The sequence below is a fragment of the Stigmatopora argus genome, chromosome 15 (assembly GCF_051989625.1).
Source record: "Stigmatopora argus isolate UIUO_Sarg chromosome 15, RoL_Sarg_1.0, whole genome shotgun sequence".
In the NCBI taxonomy this organism is placed as follows: domain Eukaryota; kingdom Metazoa; phylum Chordata; class Actinopteri; order Syngnathiformes; family Syngnathidae; genus Stigmatopora; species Stigmatopora argus.
In genome coordinates this window covers 8,758,362-8,775,870 of record NC_135401.1, presented here as the reverse complement: position 1 = coordinate 8,775,870, position 17,509 = coordinate 8,758,362, and the positions used below count along the sequence as shown (strand labels likewise).

Below are 17,509 nucleotides of genomic sequence, written 5' to 3'. Positions count from 1 at the left end.
CCCGTACATCCTCGTGATTCCGGGCACTGTACTGTATGTGTATAGGTACATACAGTTAGCGAATTATAACGGTACTGCAACAATCATAAAAGCTTCCAATAGACGCGGATCGATGAATAAAATACTTTAAAACTTTTAAAGATTTATTGAAACTGAGAACTACAAAAACATTTACCGAGCTCTGAGCTATCATTTTACATCTTGAACTACCAATTTAAATTATATTACATATTTAAGATAAGCCTGTTGAGTGTACACAGCTGTATAACTATAGGATTACTATAGTAGTACAATTTCCTATTTGGTCATAACTACATTTAATTCAACGATCCAGCAAATACAAATGTTTATGATTCCAAGTTTCTCTTTTATCAATTTTTTGCACAACATTTCCTCTGATGTTTGAAAACTTGGATCTAGTACATGTCCGGACTCTGGTGCTCGAAAAAGTCAAACTTCTCAAAACAACTGTAGTAAATGATTTATTGAAACTCCTTGATCAACTGTTGTCCAACTTGTATATTACAACCACGATGCACCATTAATTTCCACTCCATACCACATAAAAGATTCACTTACACAAAAGAAAACTTGTATTTACAATGCGAGCAGATTTGTACAAATATTAAAACCTTGGTGCACCATAGTCATCTGGCATCCTTTCAATGTTGTACCTGTGTAGAAGAAAAAGAAAAAAAACTTTTTGTAATATATATATTTTTTACATGGATCAAGTGTAAACTAAGGTTATGTTACCTGTGGTTTGAGATGTACATGATGGGCACACCAGGGATTTTCCTCACCCTTCTCTTTAAATCTCTATCCACAGTAGCCAGGATGTAACACTTGTGCTGCAGAAATATTACGAGATTGTTTTCACACAGCTATTATGACACCTTATATTCCTAACAATGACAGATAGAAGCTTATGATCGTCAGAAACATAGAATTTTTACCTGTGTTACCCTTTGGACGAGACAGTCATCAGCATATGTTCCCGTGTGAGCGCAAGGCAAACGCTCAAATCTTGGATCCTTTGATATCCTGAAAACACAAATAGAAATATGTAAGTTCGTCTGGAGAAATTTAAGTACCTGTCTGGTCAAAGTCAGCAAAGTTCCACAAAAAAAAAAATCCTAAAAAGATGATTCTAAGTAGTTACCCTTCCTGACACCTGAGGGTGCCCTTGTCTGTTGTTGTTTTTTTAAGGAATGCTAACCTTCCTGGATAAAAGACATTTTAATCTTTAAATTACTACATTTTATTTTATCATGCTCAGATGAGCTGGGTTGTCTGTCCCTTGACTATAAAAAAGTGTTTTACAAATAAAATGTATTATTTTTTCTGAGTGCATGTCTGCTCCCGAAATATACTCGGAAAACAGAAGGAATGACAATTGTAAGCATTAAAGCTATTTAATGCTGCACTCCACTAGTAGTAAACACTCCAAGAATAATCAGAACACACACTGATTTTTTTTTCCATTGTGTGTGTTGTCAAGCAATAAAAAAATAAATAAAATCTGAATGTACCACTTAAGGTATTTCAGTCAGTGAATTTTTTGTGTGAGAAAGTTGCTTATACCTGAGGGCAACTCTGTATTTCATTCCAAGTTTTTCAATTTCAGCCATAACACAGTCTGTTATATATGGGATACCTGGATTGGAAAATAAGAAAAATTGTGAGCACTTAGTCTACACTCTACATGATTGAAATATCTGAAATTCAACCATCGCTCATACATTTAGCATACAGGCAATCCATCATAGACTGAACAATGTCCAGTTTGGCCTTGATGGAAAAATTGATGAAATTGGTGTCGACCAGAACGTGGTATGGTGGTCCGAGCTGAGTGTTGTACTGGAAGAACATACACGATGCATACTTGGGCCTGTACAAACACATAAGCATCATCAAATCAAACATACACAAATTATAGATTCCAAATTCAACTGGTCGCTTACACTTCTCTTTCCTTTAACGCTGAAGGGTCCTTTTTCTTCTTTTCTTTGCCTTTGGAGCGATCTTTCTCTTTGCTGCAAGGGGAAAAAGTGTCTTTTAAATTAAGCTGAATAATAATCATGACAATTTAAACCAAAACAAAGTAGAACTCACATTCGTTGGTCTTTCATATTAATCATCCGCTTCATTGCAGCAAACTTTTTCGTTTTTTGTTTAGGCTACAAGGAAAAGAAATCTGAATGTAAACAGTATACGGACATAAGAAAAGATTACGCAAAGTATTACAAGATAATGCGATATACATTACCATACTTTCAGAAATGTGAAACCTATGAGGCGTTCATATCCTCAGTTTTGTTACAAAATATTACTTTTTCCCTTTAAATATTTTGCAACCAACACACACCTTGAAAATGAGATAAAAAATACTATACTTCGCAAACCACTTATTTCATACGATCACAAACGCTCATATTTTTATTGCAACAGAGTGCTTGTTATGTATCTGTTTTATTTGAGTTTAGACGCATAAGAGTTGCTTTTAGTGTCAGCTAATAGTGCTAGCTCGAAGGTTTATCTGCCAAAGCTTCGACGCCAAACAACCAACATATAAAAATAAATAGTGACGTAAATGCAGGCGCCATTATCCATGTCCTATACATGCGTATATACTATATACTATACACACCATTCTTAAAAATGATTTTAAATCCTTCCACGATCTGTTGGAATGCTTTATGTGTCCTCGTGCGTGGCGACGCGTTGTGACGTCATCCGATAGCGACACGCTTTGCGTATATTCCGGTTGTTAAGAACATAGATTGCACCGCGGTGATGTGAGAATTAACCGAGGTAAAAAACAGGTTTTATGAATTTATCATTCCATAATGTATGAAACTGTGAATGTTTATTTTTTTAAATCCTTGCGCATTTTTTTTTATAAATGTATGATTGCATTATTGACTTTTTGGGATTGACGCTGCATGCTCGCTTTGTGCTGACATTTGTCAATACAACACCGTTGTTAGCATCGTAGCTACCTGGTTTCACTGTTTAGTGTATCCTAACAACCTATCTCTGCCATTCTGGTCTGTCTTTTAAGGTTACAAAGTCGGATCTGTAAACTCAACTATTCCCTTGACCGTGTCATGTTTTTTTGTCTAGTTTTTGTCAAAGAATGGCACGTCCCTGTCGTCATGAAAGCTTGTGACATCACAAGAACCTGTGCTTGTTATTGTGAAATTTGTGGAGATTAATCATCTGATTTTCTTCTCATGATCATTAAAACTGCGGGAAACAAGGGCATCGATGCTTCATACATTTTTCAGTGTGCCGCTAATGTTATTCTCCCATCAGCCCAGTAAAGAGGTGCTTCATTAATATTAATGTGAGGGTATTTTAGCCAATCACAACACGAGCTTCTTTTACTGTTTTGATGGAATTTATAAATTAAAATCACTTCTGGGTTGTTTGAATATTCGACTTGCTTTGTGGGTCAATATTTATTTATTTACTTATTTTGATCAGGAAATTAGTTCGTGAGTGGCAATATGGTCTGATGGACCGCCGTTTCTTCCTGACCTTTCTCATCTGCTCCGCACTGTGGATCTTCTTCTGGGAAGTGCGCTGGAAGAAAGGCAAAGACGGTCAGATTGAGGAATGGCTACGAGGACACAGTCTCTCTCAGTACAGACATTTATTTAAAGGTCAGTGCATGTCAATTGTCTTTACTGATGTGTTGCATTGTAATATACAGTGTTTGACATGCTTAATATTGTACCTCCTTCTGTAAACAAACCAAAAAAAACTTGAAAGAACAATCATCTATCTAACATTTTGAAGATCTTATTTGCGGATTATTTTGAGTAGAAATGAGCAATTGTTGCCGGGATTGTAATTAAAAAATTAGGTATTTTTTGGGCACTGTCAAGTCAACTTTGGAGAAGATATGTCTGCCCCTCCTCATGGCCAACAGAGGGCAGAAAAGAAAACCCAAACAAAAGTCACCTCGCCTCATTTCCTGCCTAAGATCATAGGGCATGAGCCAGGATATAACCATTCAGATTCAAGCCTTGAAAGTAGACAGGCGAGAAAGGAGCAAGGAATACCAAGGAATACCCTTCAGACCCGATCACACGCAACTGGTAGGATAAAATAAGTACCACCTAAATGCCAGCTGATTGATGCTTAATTTGCTTCTCGCAACCTTAAGTTGCATTCTTTGTATTTTCCCTTAACTTGGATTACTCATATGACCTATCTCTGTAAAGTGAATATTTGTGTTTGATTTACTCAATCAGTTAATGTACCCATGCATTTCCACTCTATCATTTCAACACTCTCCTGCTTTCTGTATTAAATTCAAGATGCTAGTAGTAAACTCAAGAGCAACACTTTGATCACCATAGTAACGTGAAACTTGAATGACGTCACATGCTCCCTCCTTTCCCCTTTCTTTAAGGTTTTCAACCTAACCACTTCCTATCACCATAAACTTCAATAAAAGTGTAAACTGGAAGGATTTGAGTTGTTCCTGCGTTGATAAGATCGGGGCCCCTTTTCAAGTTTGGGGCAAAATTTGAAGAAAGTAGAGATAACTTGACAGGCACTTTGACCTAATTGCATTTAGTTTTTATTCCCAGTTTCCCAAATTTTTGGGTAATCTGGTTTGTATTTGAACTGTTTAATAATCTAATTCCAGCAGGGCATACGGTTCCTCCAAGTTGTTTCACCCTAGAGAATTCTGATATTTAATTCTAAGATTAAAAGGATCGTAATTAAAATAGCCAAAATTTGTACAAAAAATTGAAATATGGCACCGTATTGGTCTGATTTACATCCAAAAGTTTTGTATTAGTTACCATTCAGCCACTCTGTGAATGGTTGTTTTGTTTTATCCAAAATTACTGAGAAAGGCCCTAGTCCATCTGCGACCCTACAAAATTGTGGTTAAATAAAGCCTTTCAAACTCTTAAAATCCAGAACATTAGTAAGTGCAGCTGTCACATTTAAACACATCTCCTTAGCATGTGTTTATGAGTTTTGTAGATACTAGTCTTGACTTGATCATTGGAATCTTAAAGAAATACAAAACTGAACAAGTGACATTTCCAAATAATTTAACTGCCTTTTACAACTCCTGTGCAACTGGGGGAAGGATTCCAATACATTTATGAAATTGATTTGCATGCTTCTTCCTAGAGGATTTGATTCTGAATGTTTTCTCTTAGATGTGGACACACTGGAAGAGCTGAGTCTTAGCGTACTGAGTCGCCTGGAAGAGGTGGTGAAGGAACAACAGAGCTGGAGGGAAATTGCTGAAGCTCATATTCGGCTTCTCCGAGACTTTGCCTTCCAAGAGTGGCTTTGTTCTCAGAACCTGGGACACTTTTACAAAACGTAAGGTCATAAGAGGGTACAACCTTTCATTTTTTTGTGGAATTTTGCTGTGGTGTCTCAGAATTCTTATGAAAAGAAATATATTGATTTCAAAATGTGAATTTATTGAAGTGACTTAATATGAGTTATTAATGATCATTTTTTTAGCAACATAAAATCAATGTAAAATCCCATTTGAAAGAGTATTTATAAAATCCCTTTGGATAAGTGAAGTACATTAATCAATATTACATTTTTATAAAGGTTTTTCTTAATTTAATTATTTCTTTATTGATTTTGCGCTGTCACACAGGATAAAAAAAGTAAACTATTGGACCAAAGTCGTAGTATTCAGTTTGTCAACATCTTTATTTTAAAAAAAAAGCTACGTTTCAAGTTTTATATTTTAAACTATTATGAAAAATAAATGAAAATAAATCAAAATGTAATTTAGTTTCCCCCTCTTTTCATTACTGTAAATCACATTTGATGTGATGAAATGGAAGCTTTATGCTGGGTGAGTAAAAATAACTTTGTTTCTAGGGAAGTAAGTTTCTTGGTCTGGTTTTATCGATGATCCGCTGCAGTTTTGATAACCAAATTCAAGAATGGAAGGTCTAATACTTTGTTCTTATTCACTGCAGGCTGAAGACGTTGGGTTATATGAATCTGGATGATCTGTCACATTTTGACAGCCAGTTGCACCTCTCCTTAGCTGCGTGGGGGTACTACTACGAAGACTACATCAAGTTGTCCACCGGTATCAAGATCCTCCAGGCTTCACGGAGGAGCCGGGACCAGGACTACGAAATCCAGCTGGTGCATAGTCTTGCTGAAAGGCGTCTGAATGAAAAGTGGTCAATCGGTGAGATAGTGACTTAACGCAATTGCCGCTAATAGATGTTGATTACTCACTCTGGTGTGAACCTACAGCAATTTGTGACGATGACTTGATACAATGTCTTTTGTAGCGGGAGCGCTACTATTTGGCTGTACTGTGGCGTTGTGCTTCTTGATAAGGGACCTCATGTTTTACGTGATTGGTGAGTCCATATCTGGTTTGTCTTCAGATTTTTCAGAAAGACCTCAAAATTATTTAATTTTCTTCAAGGCATCAGAAACATAGCTTTACTTATTTGTTTAAAAAGGTCAAGTTCAAATGAGTGGCAATCTGGTGGAAAAAAAACACATTCATAAAAGAGTGGACATCACATTTTGGGTTACATAGACCAATTGTATTTATTTGAGTGTGACTTACATGAACATCAAATTACTATTATATGTGATTGTTAGTGTATGCCAGTCAGAATGAATTGGATGTCTAATGACCACAATGGTAGCTGAGATAAATGAGTGTTACAGTTCTTTCTCTCTACTCTTGGGAAATATGTAAAAAAAAAAAAGAATTCTCAAATCAATGGCTCCCATTGGCTCCAATTGACATCCAATCCATTTTGACTTGTACTCGGACGTTTCTTCGAAAGACGTTTGGTCGACCGGACGTTTGGTCGACCGGACGTTTGGTTGACCGGACGTTTGGTCGACCGGACGTTTGGTCGACCGGACGTTTGGTCGACCGGACGTTTGGTAGAACGGACGTTTTGGTAGAACGGACGTTTGGGAGAACGGACGTTTGGTAGAACGGACGTTTGGTTGCCGGGTTGTTACTGTTGAAACCAGCTCTCAAAATTATAATCATGAGAGAGAGAGTGAGTTTAATATCTAAATATCTCATATCAAAATATCAACAGTAAACTCTGTCATAATTTGACAGCAAGCGAACCCGGCAACCAAACGTCCGTTCGACCAAAGGTCCGTTCGACCAAACGTCCGGTCGATCAAACGTCCGGTCGGCCAAACGTCCGGTCGGCCAAACGTCCGGTCGGCCAAACGTCCGGTCGGCCAAACGTCCGGTCGGCCAAACGTCCGGTCGGCCAAACGTCCGGTCGGCCAAACGTCCGGTCGGCCAAACGTCCGGTCGGCCAAACGTCCGGTCGGCCAAACGTCCGGTCGGCCAAACGTCCGGTCGGCCAAACGTCCGGTCGGCCAAACGTCCGGTCGGCCAAACGTCCGGTCGGCCAAACGTCCGGTCGACGTCCGGGGACCATACGTCTTTTGACGAAACGTCTGGTCACGATTTTGGCTAAGTGCGCTGGCAGCAATTGTTTGCCTGCAGTCAAATTGGATTGGATACCCATCGCCGTCAATAGCAGTGAATCATAAATGCTCAAAGCCAGTCATTCGTTTTTTTATGTCATGTCTCTGTCAAAGGGAGTGAATTAATTACTATTATTATGTCTTAAGTGTATACATCAAATATTCTTTCTGTCTCCTCTCTTCTCCCGGCAGGTGGAATTACTGTTTCCATCATTGCATTTTTTTTCACCATCAAGTTCCTGTGTGAGCTTGCAGCCAGGGTTGTCAGCTTCCTGCAAAATGAGGATACAGACCGGCGTGGTGACCGCAGCATCTACGACTATGTGCGGGGCAACTACTTGGACCCACGCTCATGCAAAGTGTCCTGGGATTGGAAGGAGCCACAAGAAGTGGGGCAGACGATGAGCTTCAGAGTCCAAGTAATGATCACCAACATTAATTGCTTCATCCATCACATCAAATTTTACTAGTCTCGAGGAGACAAAGCAGACTCAGAAACAATGTTCTTTTTAGCAAATGCTTTACCATTTTTATGCCAGAAGTGACAGGCTTCCAAAAGTTACATTCATGAATCCTCAGTTCACAGATCATTTTACTAAAAGTGCTGAGGATCAGCAAGATGTTTTTTTGGGCAAATATGAGAGGAGGCTTTATAATTATTTTTTACAACAGTGGTTTTATCCTAGGAAGTCTCCCATGTGTCAAAATTTTGGACAGTCTCTTTTTAGATAGTTTTCACCTAAGATGAGTCGTCATAGTATTTTTGAAGTTATTTTTTATTTTAGTTCGTCGACCATTCCTGGGAAGTTTTGAAACCGTTCCTGGGAAGTTTTGCAACCGTTCCTATTTTCCCCCCGATTTGTCTCTGGCAGCAGTTCTTGGGTGCACCCCATGGTCTTGGAAATGTTTTTTTTAGATTCTATCAACTATTCTATCTAATTTCTTCTTGAATTTCTTTGTCTCACGTGTTTATTCTTGAGCTATTGTAGCCTTTTTTCCACTTTATCTCACTTGTTTTCCTTAAGGGATTTCTTGATTGAACCAATGTGTGTCCTATGAAATTTGCCCAAACTGGTTAGTAACAGCTACTTTGTGATCTTTTAACAAAGGGGGTGGGGGGTAAACTACTATTTTCAATAGGGTCAGTTTCGTAAAAATAAACAGCCCTTTTGTTGATAAAAAATTAATGGTGCGTAAGATGATTGAATTTAAAAACTTCATTTGGTCCTCCTCCTGTTTGTTGTCTGATTGAAATTTCTTGAATGAAATTAAACCTTGTGTGATATGAAAAAAACACACAAATCCAGAAAGGGGGCAAATACTTTTTCAAGCCAGTGTATTTATTTGCAGTTGAACTTTGGTACTGATCTCCTATTTCCTGTCTTCTTAGCTCTTCTATAAGAATGGTCAGCCGTTCCCAGCCCATCGGCCAGTGGGATTGAGGGTCAACATCACTCACATTGAATTGGCTCTGGAGATTCCTGTTACACAGGAGGTTTTGCAAGAACCAGAATCCAACGTGGTAAAAATCACTTTCACCGTACGCAAAGCCGGTCGCTACGAGGTGGCTGTCAAGCTCGGCGGCCTCAACGTTGCCTACAGTCCTTACTATAAAATATTCCAGCCAGGTAGATTTTAACAAACTATTTTCTCTTGTTGCCTTTTTGGCTAATGTTTTTTTTTTTGCTTTACCTCAGGTACAGTTGTCCCATCCAAGACAAAGATAGCCTACCACTTTTCGACACTCGTGCTAACCCACAGCCAACAGCACACTCTACAAATTGAGCCTAGAGATGAATATGGAAACCCTACGAGTAACTCCACATCACTGACGGATGAGGCCAACTATAGCCTCCACATGCACTCTGTAAGTCTTGAATTTTAAGATGTTATAAAAGGTCCTGAATTCTATTTTCCACTGGTGTATTATTTGCGTGCAGCTGGGTACAGCGGATGACGATAGCGAGGAAGCTTACTACTGTAAAACAGTCTCCGTTAACAAGCAGCAATGCCAGGTTCTGATGAAGTTGACTCTGTGGAAGAATGGCTGCTTCAAGGCCCGCATCACCTATATGAATCAGCCACTCAGCAATGGGGAATTTGACATTATTGTTCTCAGTGGTGAGTAAATATCAATTCATTGTCTGCTAGAGATGACCTATTTATTTGAACTGGGACAGGTTGGCAGGGAATTAATTGACTTGAGTGGTACACGGTCGATTGGTCGCCGGTCTTTTGGTTGCCCGGAAGGTTATTGATAATTACCATTTAAATTGTTGCTCAAATTCCCTAAATACAAACTGCGAATTACTATTTAGTCATACTTAATGCCCTAGTAATTATTAGGCTAAAGAAAAGCTCCAAATTTCCCGGACTTTTATTGTTTTTTGTTGGAGAACTTGTTAAGACCCTGACTGACTTTGCTTCTTAAAGGGACAACGCATGTACATACAAACTCTTATACACTCACACGTTGGCTCAGTGAAACTGCTCATGGCCATTGTTGGCTTTTATTGATGCGTAGACCGTGTTGTTTTACCTTGTTTTGTCGCCGGTCTTTTGGTCGCCCGTTGTCGCGGTCCGGGCGACCAAAAGACCGGCGACCAAAAGACCGGCGACCAATCGACCGCACACGGACTTGAGTCAAGCCAAATTGCCTTTTTCTATTGTAGAGAATGAGAAGAGCTACGTGGAGAAGAACGTGTCCACGCCGGGCAACAGCATCTACTTTGAGGCGTACCTCTATAGCAACGGGAACTACAGCAGCTCCCCGTGGCAACTACCCCCCTCCTCTTTTCTTGGTCCGCAGAGGAGGCCGTCCATAGGCGACGAGGACGACGAACAGGACTCTCCTGTGGAGGGTCAATCGGAGAAGGTCAAGAAACCAAAAAAGGTCTACTGTTACATATCGCCAAAGGCAAGTGCATTGACTGAGCCAACATCTTGATTGGACCAAATTTGAGCTACCTTCATCTGATGCTTGATGCATATTTTCTTTCCAACAGCAACTATCTGTGAAGGAGTTCTACCTGAAAATCATTCCATGGCGCCTTTTCACCTTTCGAGTTTGTCCTGGAACCAAAGTAACTAACCTGGCTGGGCGCAACTTCACTCTCAAGTTGTTTGACATGTGATAACCTCCAATTTGCCATGTTTCAGTTTAGCTATCATGGTCTCGACCCTGTTCACAAGTATCTAACACTAGTGGTGGATGATGGAATACAGCCGCCTGTGGAGCTCAGTTGCAAAGACAGGAACATTATGGCCGCCACTTTCATCCGATTCCTTCACAAAAACATAGGTTTGTTTTCCCCAGTCCGGTTAACAGTCGCTTTAGTGTTCTATTCCAACATTGTGTCCATAGGTGGCTCGGAAACATTCCAGGACAAGGTGAACTTCTTTCAACGTGAACTCAGGCATCTCCACTCGAAGAAACCTCGCACCAAGACGAGCCTGAAAATAATCCGGCACTCCATTCTCGATTCAGTGAGTTTTTCTGTGTCCGGTCATAGACACGATTATTTTCTGAGCTCTTTGCTCAAATTCCTTCTCTTTATCTTTATCCCAGTCCCTGAAGGCAACACGGAATTTCTCAGTGTCAGATTGGAGTAAAAACTTTGAGGTGGTCTTTCAAGACGAGGAAGGTAAATCGAAGCAGTCGATTTGAAGGCTAAATAATTAATGCTCGACAAGCACATTGACGCACGGCTGTTTCGCTCTAGCTCTGGACTGGGGAGGGCCCCGCAGGGAATGGTTTGAGCTCATCTGCAAAACCCTCTTTGACACCTCCAACCAGTTATTCACCCGCTTCAGTGACAACAACCAGGGTCTGGTGAGTTGGGTCCACATCTTGGTAATCAAATACATTAATTATCCGAGTACATCCTTGTTTTTGCACGGCAACGCGCTCGTAACATAACATAAACAAATTTAAATGAACTTGGATTACGATGCACACACACTCAAAAATAAGTTTAATCCAACCTTACACTAAACTTAATTCTAATTTTGTTTTAAATGTTGATACCTTTCTTCTACCTTTCTTGGCTCTATTTGCCCTGCTTCCACCCTGACTTTAAGATACCTATCAAGGGTTGTTTGCTTTTGACTTCCCTTCAAAATATTCCCAAAATGATGCACACAAATGTCCTCACATTAGGATAACGCACGACCACTTGCCAACGAGAAGTAGTATATACGGCATTCGCATTGACTAACGGGAAAAAAAACACAGAAAAAATGCTACGCTCCGCCCAGTGCTCGCAGAGACATTACACGAGGAAGTTGTGGGGAGAAAGACAGTGTCCATGATGTTCTTATGAGCAGCCTCTCGCGTCCGCTGTCTGCTCGTATATCAAAATTTGTCTTGTATCTCAAGGTAAATGTTTGCTCAAAATTTTACTCGTATCTCAAATTGCTCGTATGTCGGGGCACTCGTATGTCGAGGTACCACTGTAGAAGAATCTATTTTGTAATAAAACCCAGCGCAATAGGATTTTCAGGCTTGATCCAAAAATGGTGGTGAACCATAGGTCTAAATGATTATTTTTGCAGGATACAGATTTTTCAGCAAATTTATATTAATTTTATTTTTATTTTTTTTTTAAAGACAGTCTTGTGTACATTTTGGTGTATCTTGTAGAATAAATGTTGTTTTTGTCATTCAGGTGCACCCAAATGCCGAGCGACCGGCGCACTTGCGGCTGAAGATATACGAGTTTGCCGGCCGCGTTGTTGGGAAGTGCCTGTACGAGTCTGCGCTTGGCGGGGCTTACAAACAGTTAGTCCGCGCTCGCTTTACCCGCTCCTTCTTGGCCCAAATCATCGGTCTCAGGATGAATTACAAGGTATGAAACACAAGAACCTGGTGTAATTGTTTATGTGCCGCATACCAGCTGCTCTGCGTTTCATTTGTTCTGCGATGTTGATAGTCACTAAGAACAAAGCTGCTTTTTATCTTATGCTAGTACGTATTTAAACAGAGCCTACTGTTATTGAGAAGACCAAATGTTTATCTAAACTTTTTGTCTCATCCTCTACGCAGTACTTCGAGACGGATGACCAAGAGTTCTACAAGACCAAAGTGTGTTTCATCTTGAATAATGACGTCAGTGAAATGGACCTGGTGTTTGCAGAGGAGAAGTATAACAGGTCTGGGCAGCTGGAAAAGGTGAAGGCAATTTCAATGTCATTTCAACAGACAGTCTACCCAAATTCTTTGCCCTTAGCTACTGGTTCCATTTTTTTTTTTGCCGTAGGTGGTGGAGCTAATCTCAGGTGGAGCCAACATTGCTGTTACCAATGAAAACAAAATGCATTATCTCAACCTGTTGGCACAATATCGACTCGCCAGCCAGGTCAGAGATGAAGTGGAACACTTCCTGAAAGGTAAGAAAAAACCTGCCCTTCACCTCCTCCATATTTTAAATTTATTTATTTATTTATATTTACATAGTGTAATATTTCCACATTGATTGCAGGTTTGAATGAACTGGTTCCAGAAAACCTGCTAGCCATATTTGATGAAAATGAACTGGAGGTATGTGCGTAGAATTGTATTTAAGAATAAAGGTAGACATATTTTTTAAATATATATATATATTTTCTCAGCTGTTGATGTGTGGCACCGGAGACATAAACGTGCAGGACTTCAAGGCCCACGCCGTGATCGTTGGCGGGTCGTGGCATTTCAGGGAGAAGGTCAGCCACGGACCCCCTCCGCCGTCGTTGCTTTCAACTGGACGGTCGGGGTCAATTTCAGTTTTCAAATCCGCAGGTGATGAAGTGGTTCTGGGCTGTGGTGTCCAGCTTCACCCAGGAGGAGCTCGCTCGTCTACTTCAGTTCACCACCGGCTCCTCCCAGCTACCCCCCGGAGGCTTCAACACTCTTTGTCCCTCATTCCAAATCATCGCAGCCCCAACACAGAGCACCTTGCCCACCGCACACACCTGGTCAGTGGGAAGTACAATGCATTTGCATGATTCTTTACATATTTTCTTAGGGGGAACGGGATTGGTTTTCACACAGGTTGGTTTCACATTTTGTAGAACACCACCACCAGAGGGTAATGTTGCACAATGTTAGTATTGAACTGAGAAGAATTACACCAAGAGAAATTTCTGCATTGTTTTTAGCAGTGCCACATCACTTTGAGGTGAAAAGAAATTGTTCCCTTTTCATATAACTCTTCACGGTTATTCTTATGGGCTTTTTTCTAGGTTTAGTTATGGTCTTTGCCTTATTTCATTCAGACATCTTAAATATATTGCACTTAAAACACTACACTACAATGGGGATGATTGGCACAAAATGTCAGTATGACTTGATTATAAATTACTGTAGAACATGGGTGTCAGACTTGGGTTGGTTCGCGGGCCGCGTTAACGTCAACTCAATTTCATGTGGGCCGGAGCATTTTAGATATAATATTCAGATTTTTTTAATAAATGGATTTAAATCCCTGAATATTCAGTTTTTTACAGATCTAAAACAATGTTTATTTCAGCTTTTTTTAAAATATATTTTTAGATTTTACAAATTGATTTTTGAACTAAAAACAGAAAAAATGATTAAAAAATTACAATTATTAATTTAAAAGGGGGAAAATCAGGAAATTTAATATACATCTATACTCTTCATTTTAATTTGATCCTAAAACAGAAAGTCGGCACTCATGATTTACTTTCCCGGGCCACACAAAATGATGCGGCGGGCCAGATTTGGCCCCCGGGCTGCCACTTTGACACATGTGCTGTAGAAGAAAAAAAATTAAGAATTAAAGGAACACTTTTATGGGTGCCTATTGCAAGCTGGTATAATGACATGTCAATGAAAGAGTCAGAATGGTAACAACCAATCCTGTTCTGCCTTATATAGTTTTTTTTGTGTACAACTCAATTTCATTGCATTCCGTGACACTTCAACAACCATTTTGTGTCCACAGTTTCAACCAGCTGTGCCTCCCTACCTACGACTCGTATGAGGAGCTGCACAAGATGCTGAAGTTGGCCATAAGCGAAGGGAGCGAGGGCTTCGGCATGCTCTGACGAGACCCTTTCTACTACGGCATCCTTTCCACCCGTACTATTTTGCATCCATGCAGGCTGTAAGAGAGAATCCCTCGCAACTCAGTATAAAGTCACAAAATGAAAAGGTGTCGTGGAATGCCCAACCAACAACTACGCTGGAATCCTATGAACTCTTAAGTATATATAAAAAACATCTTTGTTTTTAAAGAGGAATCCACACACTGTAGAAAAAGGTAAGGTTTGAGCTTCTTTTGTTCTTAATTGACGTTTTTCTATCTGCTAACGTTGACGATAATAGAACAAAGGCCTTGAGTATTCTTGTTGAAACTGAGGAACACTAAAGTGCAGCAGCAGCTTTCATGCCATGTGGCTGCCTCTTGCATTTCGAGCACTTTTGGCCTTAAACCATCAGGGAATGACATGCGTGTGTAAATATATATGCCGTCACTTTTATTTACTTGTACATACTCGTGTGCACAGGATAATTGGGGCCACACGGAAACCAGAAACACTTAGTTTGACAAGGAATGACTACAGTATAAATAATTTTATTTTTCAAATGAATGGATTAATCAAGCATTGGCAATATTTTGACATTTATTTTTTGTTCAGCAGTTTCAACTCGGATCGTAACTATCATTTTGTATTTTCATAAAATCACAACTTCTTTTACATTGTTCCATTGTTGTGGAAAAATCAGTTCCATCCTCTACTTTTGACTTTAGTGAGCTTTTTTATATTCAAAAAATTATTTTACATAACCTTACAACTTTAATTGTTTTTATTTTCGTGTGGTCCGAATACTGTGTTTGAATGTACTTTTAAGTTGAATTTCTTCTTTAACATTTTGAGGAGAAGGGATTTGTTTTCTGTTGTGTGTAATTTCTTAAAGCTTTTTGGGGGGACATTTTTAAAAGGTTTTTTTTAAGTTATTGCATCTCAAGGAAATTTTTGTCGATCCACCCTTTTGAACGCAGAGCGGAAACAGGTTTTTGTTGAGCATTTTTTAAGACTGCCTTATTCGTGCTTGGCCTGTGATTGTATTTAGAGAAGTGTACAGGTGACGTGGCTCTCGAAAGTGTTAACTGTCACAAACTCGTATGGGTTTACCTCAGCTTCTCCTATAGGCCGCCTGTGAAAACCGTTCCACTGGTGTACAATGGCTTTGAGCAAACACGCACATTTAATAGTTGCCTCCTTTCCAGACCCCAATATACAACTTGCTGTCTGTCCTTTCATGTTGAACTATGTACAACATTATAGCAATTGTTTTTTGTTGTTGTTTTTAGTTCAATTCTAACCTTGAAACATTAATTCAATTAATTCAACATTTGGATGCTCCTTTTAAGGCTTTACTGAATGTAGTATTTCAAGATGAGTGCCCAAGAAATCTAACTTGAAAGTTTTAAGGTTGGTTGAGCAACACAAAATGGAATATGCTATCGAAAGGGTTTTTTTTCTTACTTTTTTTAAATACAGTGCAATATAGGTTTAATTTTCCAGTTTGTTTTTATTATGGACATGTAAGCTTCGCAATTGTAGACTGCTGACATATTTATAACACTGAAAATGTTGTTTAAATCTCCGCAATTGTAGGATGCTGACATGGTTATGAAACTGAAATTCTGATCTAATCCCCTTTATAATTGAATTAAGGACAAACATGAAGGAGCTGTGCATTAGTTGAATGTTCTTACTAGTTATTTCATGACCACATTCTGCTCTAGATTACTGCACAACAATTTTGTAGTTTAGACAATTTGAGCACTACTTGCTGTGTAGATATTGCCTATGTGACATTTAAGATGAGCGTTCCTGTTTTTCTTTTTTCTTTTTTTTAATGAAAAGCCACTGATGATGAATGTTTGAGATTTTGTAGTTTAGACAATTTGAGCACTACTTGCTGTGTAGATATTGCCTATGTGACATTTAAGATGCGCGTTCCTGTTTTTCTTTTTTTAATGGAAAGCCTCTGATGATGAATGTTTGAGATTTCTGCCCTGCGGTTGCTTTGTTATTAGGAATAAAAACCATCAAACAACTTGTAAGTAAGGCCATCTTATTAATTTGGTCTTTGTGTTATTGATTTGAATGAATGGTAATAAGTTGGAAATATCCATTTATCAAAGGCTTACACAATGGTGGCGTGGTTCTTCTGCCTGATCTTATTGCAGGCTTTCTGGGTTCGATTCCAACTCGGAAGTGCGATTGTGAATGTGAAATGTTTGTTTCATTGCGCCATATGATTGGCTGGCAACCAATTGGGGGTGTTTCACTGCCTCGTGCCTGTGCTTGGCTGGGATAGGCTCCAGCACCCCCCGCAACCCTTGTGAGGATAAGCATTACGGAAGATAATGAATGAATTTTTCCATAGGAAAGCCTTATTCACACGATTCAAACAGCAGGGGGGAGTAGCTCCACATGAGAATATTTCCACAGGCCTCCTCTCCACGGATCTATTGAGTCAAGTTCATTTTTGTTTAATGCCACCACTCTATTTTAGAGATGGATATGCAGGATACACCTATGAGTGCTGTGGTTTAACCAAATCCACTATAGGAGATAGGCATCTTGAAGCACTTGGGAAGCAAGAGTCCTGTTATTTGCTCTCGGCATGCACCTGGTGATTTGCATAATGGCCCCTCTCAAATTCCCCCCAAGGAAGGCTTGCAAAAGAGGGGTTGCAAATCACAGTTCTCCTCTGGCACTTGGACCAGGAACAACTTATGTTTGGAGTGCTTCCTGTTTCCCATAGAACCTGTTTTTGGGGGGAGATGAGAAATTATACTCATCATGCCCGGAAACATGCTGTGTATTTCTCATAAACCACTGGCCGTGGAAAATGACCATTTTTTTACTGTACCAAAGTAGATATTTCAGGTAGGCCTGTTTTTGCTTAAGCATTTAGTTTAGCCTCACATTTTTATCCTTATTTTTGTACTCTATGAGAGTGGCATGCCTTTTGTGTTCAAATAAAATAAAA

The 17,509-nt window shown here is 39.5% G+C and overlaps 2 protein-coding genes across 3 annotated transcripts; one reads left to right on the top strand and one right to left on the bottom strand.

Annotated features, from left to right (window-relative positions):
- Positions 1-469: 469 nt before the first annotated feature.
- Positions 470-2,753, bottom strand: fcf1 (FCF1 rRNA-processing protein). Its single transcript, XM_077621213.1, has 8 exons — positions 2,651-2,753; positions 2,116-2,180; positions 1,965-2,036; positions 1,743-1,891; positions 1,585-1,657; positions 957-1,044; positions 757-851; positions 470-674 (listed from the first exon to the last, which is right to left on the bottom strand). The coding sequence occupies exons 1-8, from the start codon at positions 2,651-2,653 to the stop codon at positions 626-628; spliced, it is 594 nt and encodes a 197-aa protein (XP_077477339.1). The 5' UTR covers positions 2,654-2,753; the 3' UTR covers positions 470-625.
- On the top strand, positions 2,651-16,570 carry arel1 (apoptosis resistant E3 ubiquitin protein ligase 1). Of its 2 annotated transcripts, XM_077621212.1 has the most exons (22): positions 2,651-2,814; positions 3,490-3,668; positions 5,193-5,361; positions 5,985-6,205; positions 6,312-6,383; positions 7,690-7,916; positions 8,888-9,125; positions 9,195-9,364; positions 9,438-9,618; positions 10,170-10,414; positions 10,503-10,580; positions 10,657-10,798; positions 10,862-10,983; positions 11,066-11,141; positions 11,220-11,329; positions 12,165-12,344; positions 12,542-12,667; positions 12,756-12,885; positions 12,978-13,036; positions 13,108-13,197; positions 13,274-13,449; positions 14,442-16,570. In XM_077621212.1, exons 2-22 carry the CDS (start codon positions 3,521-3,523, stop codon positions 14,542-14,544), a joined length of 3,063 nt encoding a protein of 1,020 aa, XP_077477338.1. In that variant the 5' UTR covers positions 2,651-2,814; positions 3,490-3,520; the 3' UTR covers positions 14,545-16,570. The 2 variants fall into 2 exon arrangements, with proteins under 2 accessions (XP_077477338.1, XP_077477337.1); XM_077621211.1 differs by lacking the exons at positions 2,651-2,814; positions 3,490-3,668 and adding an exon at positions 3,714-4,106.
- Positions 16,571-17,509: the final 939 nt, after the last annotated feature.

What these genes read in the sequence shown, in the direction of transcription:
- fcf1 (XM_077621213.1), bottom strand. An exon ending in GGATTGCCTGTATGCTAAAT is followed by an intron (nt 1,658 to 1,742) that starts GTATGAGCGATG and finishes TTTCCAATCCAG; the next exon opens with GTATCCCATATATAACAGAC. An exon ending in ATGTACATCTCAAACCACAG is followed by an intron (nt 675 to 756) that starts GTAACATAACCT and finishes TCTTCTACACAG; the next exon opens with GTACAACATTGAAAGGATGC.
- arel1 (XM_077621211.1), top strand. Translation starts at nt 3,911, where the DNA reads ATGTCTGCCCCTCCTCATGGCCAACAGAGGGCAGAAAAGAAAACCCAA. An exon ending in CCTCATGTTTTACGTGATTG is followed by an intron (nt 6,384 to 7,689) that starts GTGAGTCCATAT and finishes TTCTCCCGGCAG; the next exon opens with GTGGAATTACTGTTTCCATC. An exon ending in AGTGGAACACTTCCTGAAAG is followed by an intron (nt 12,886 to 12,977) that starts GTAAGAAAAAAC and finishes CATTGATTGCAG; the next exon opens with GTTTGAATGAACTGGTTCCA.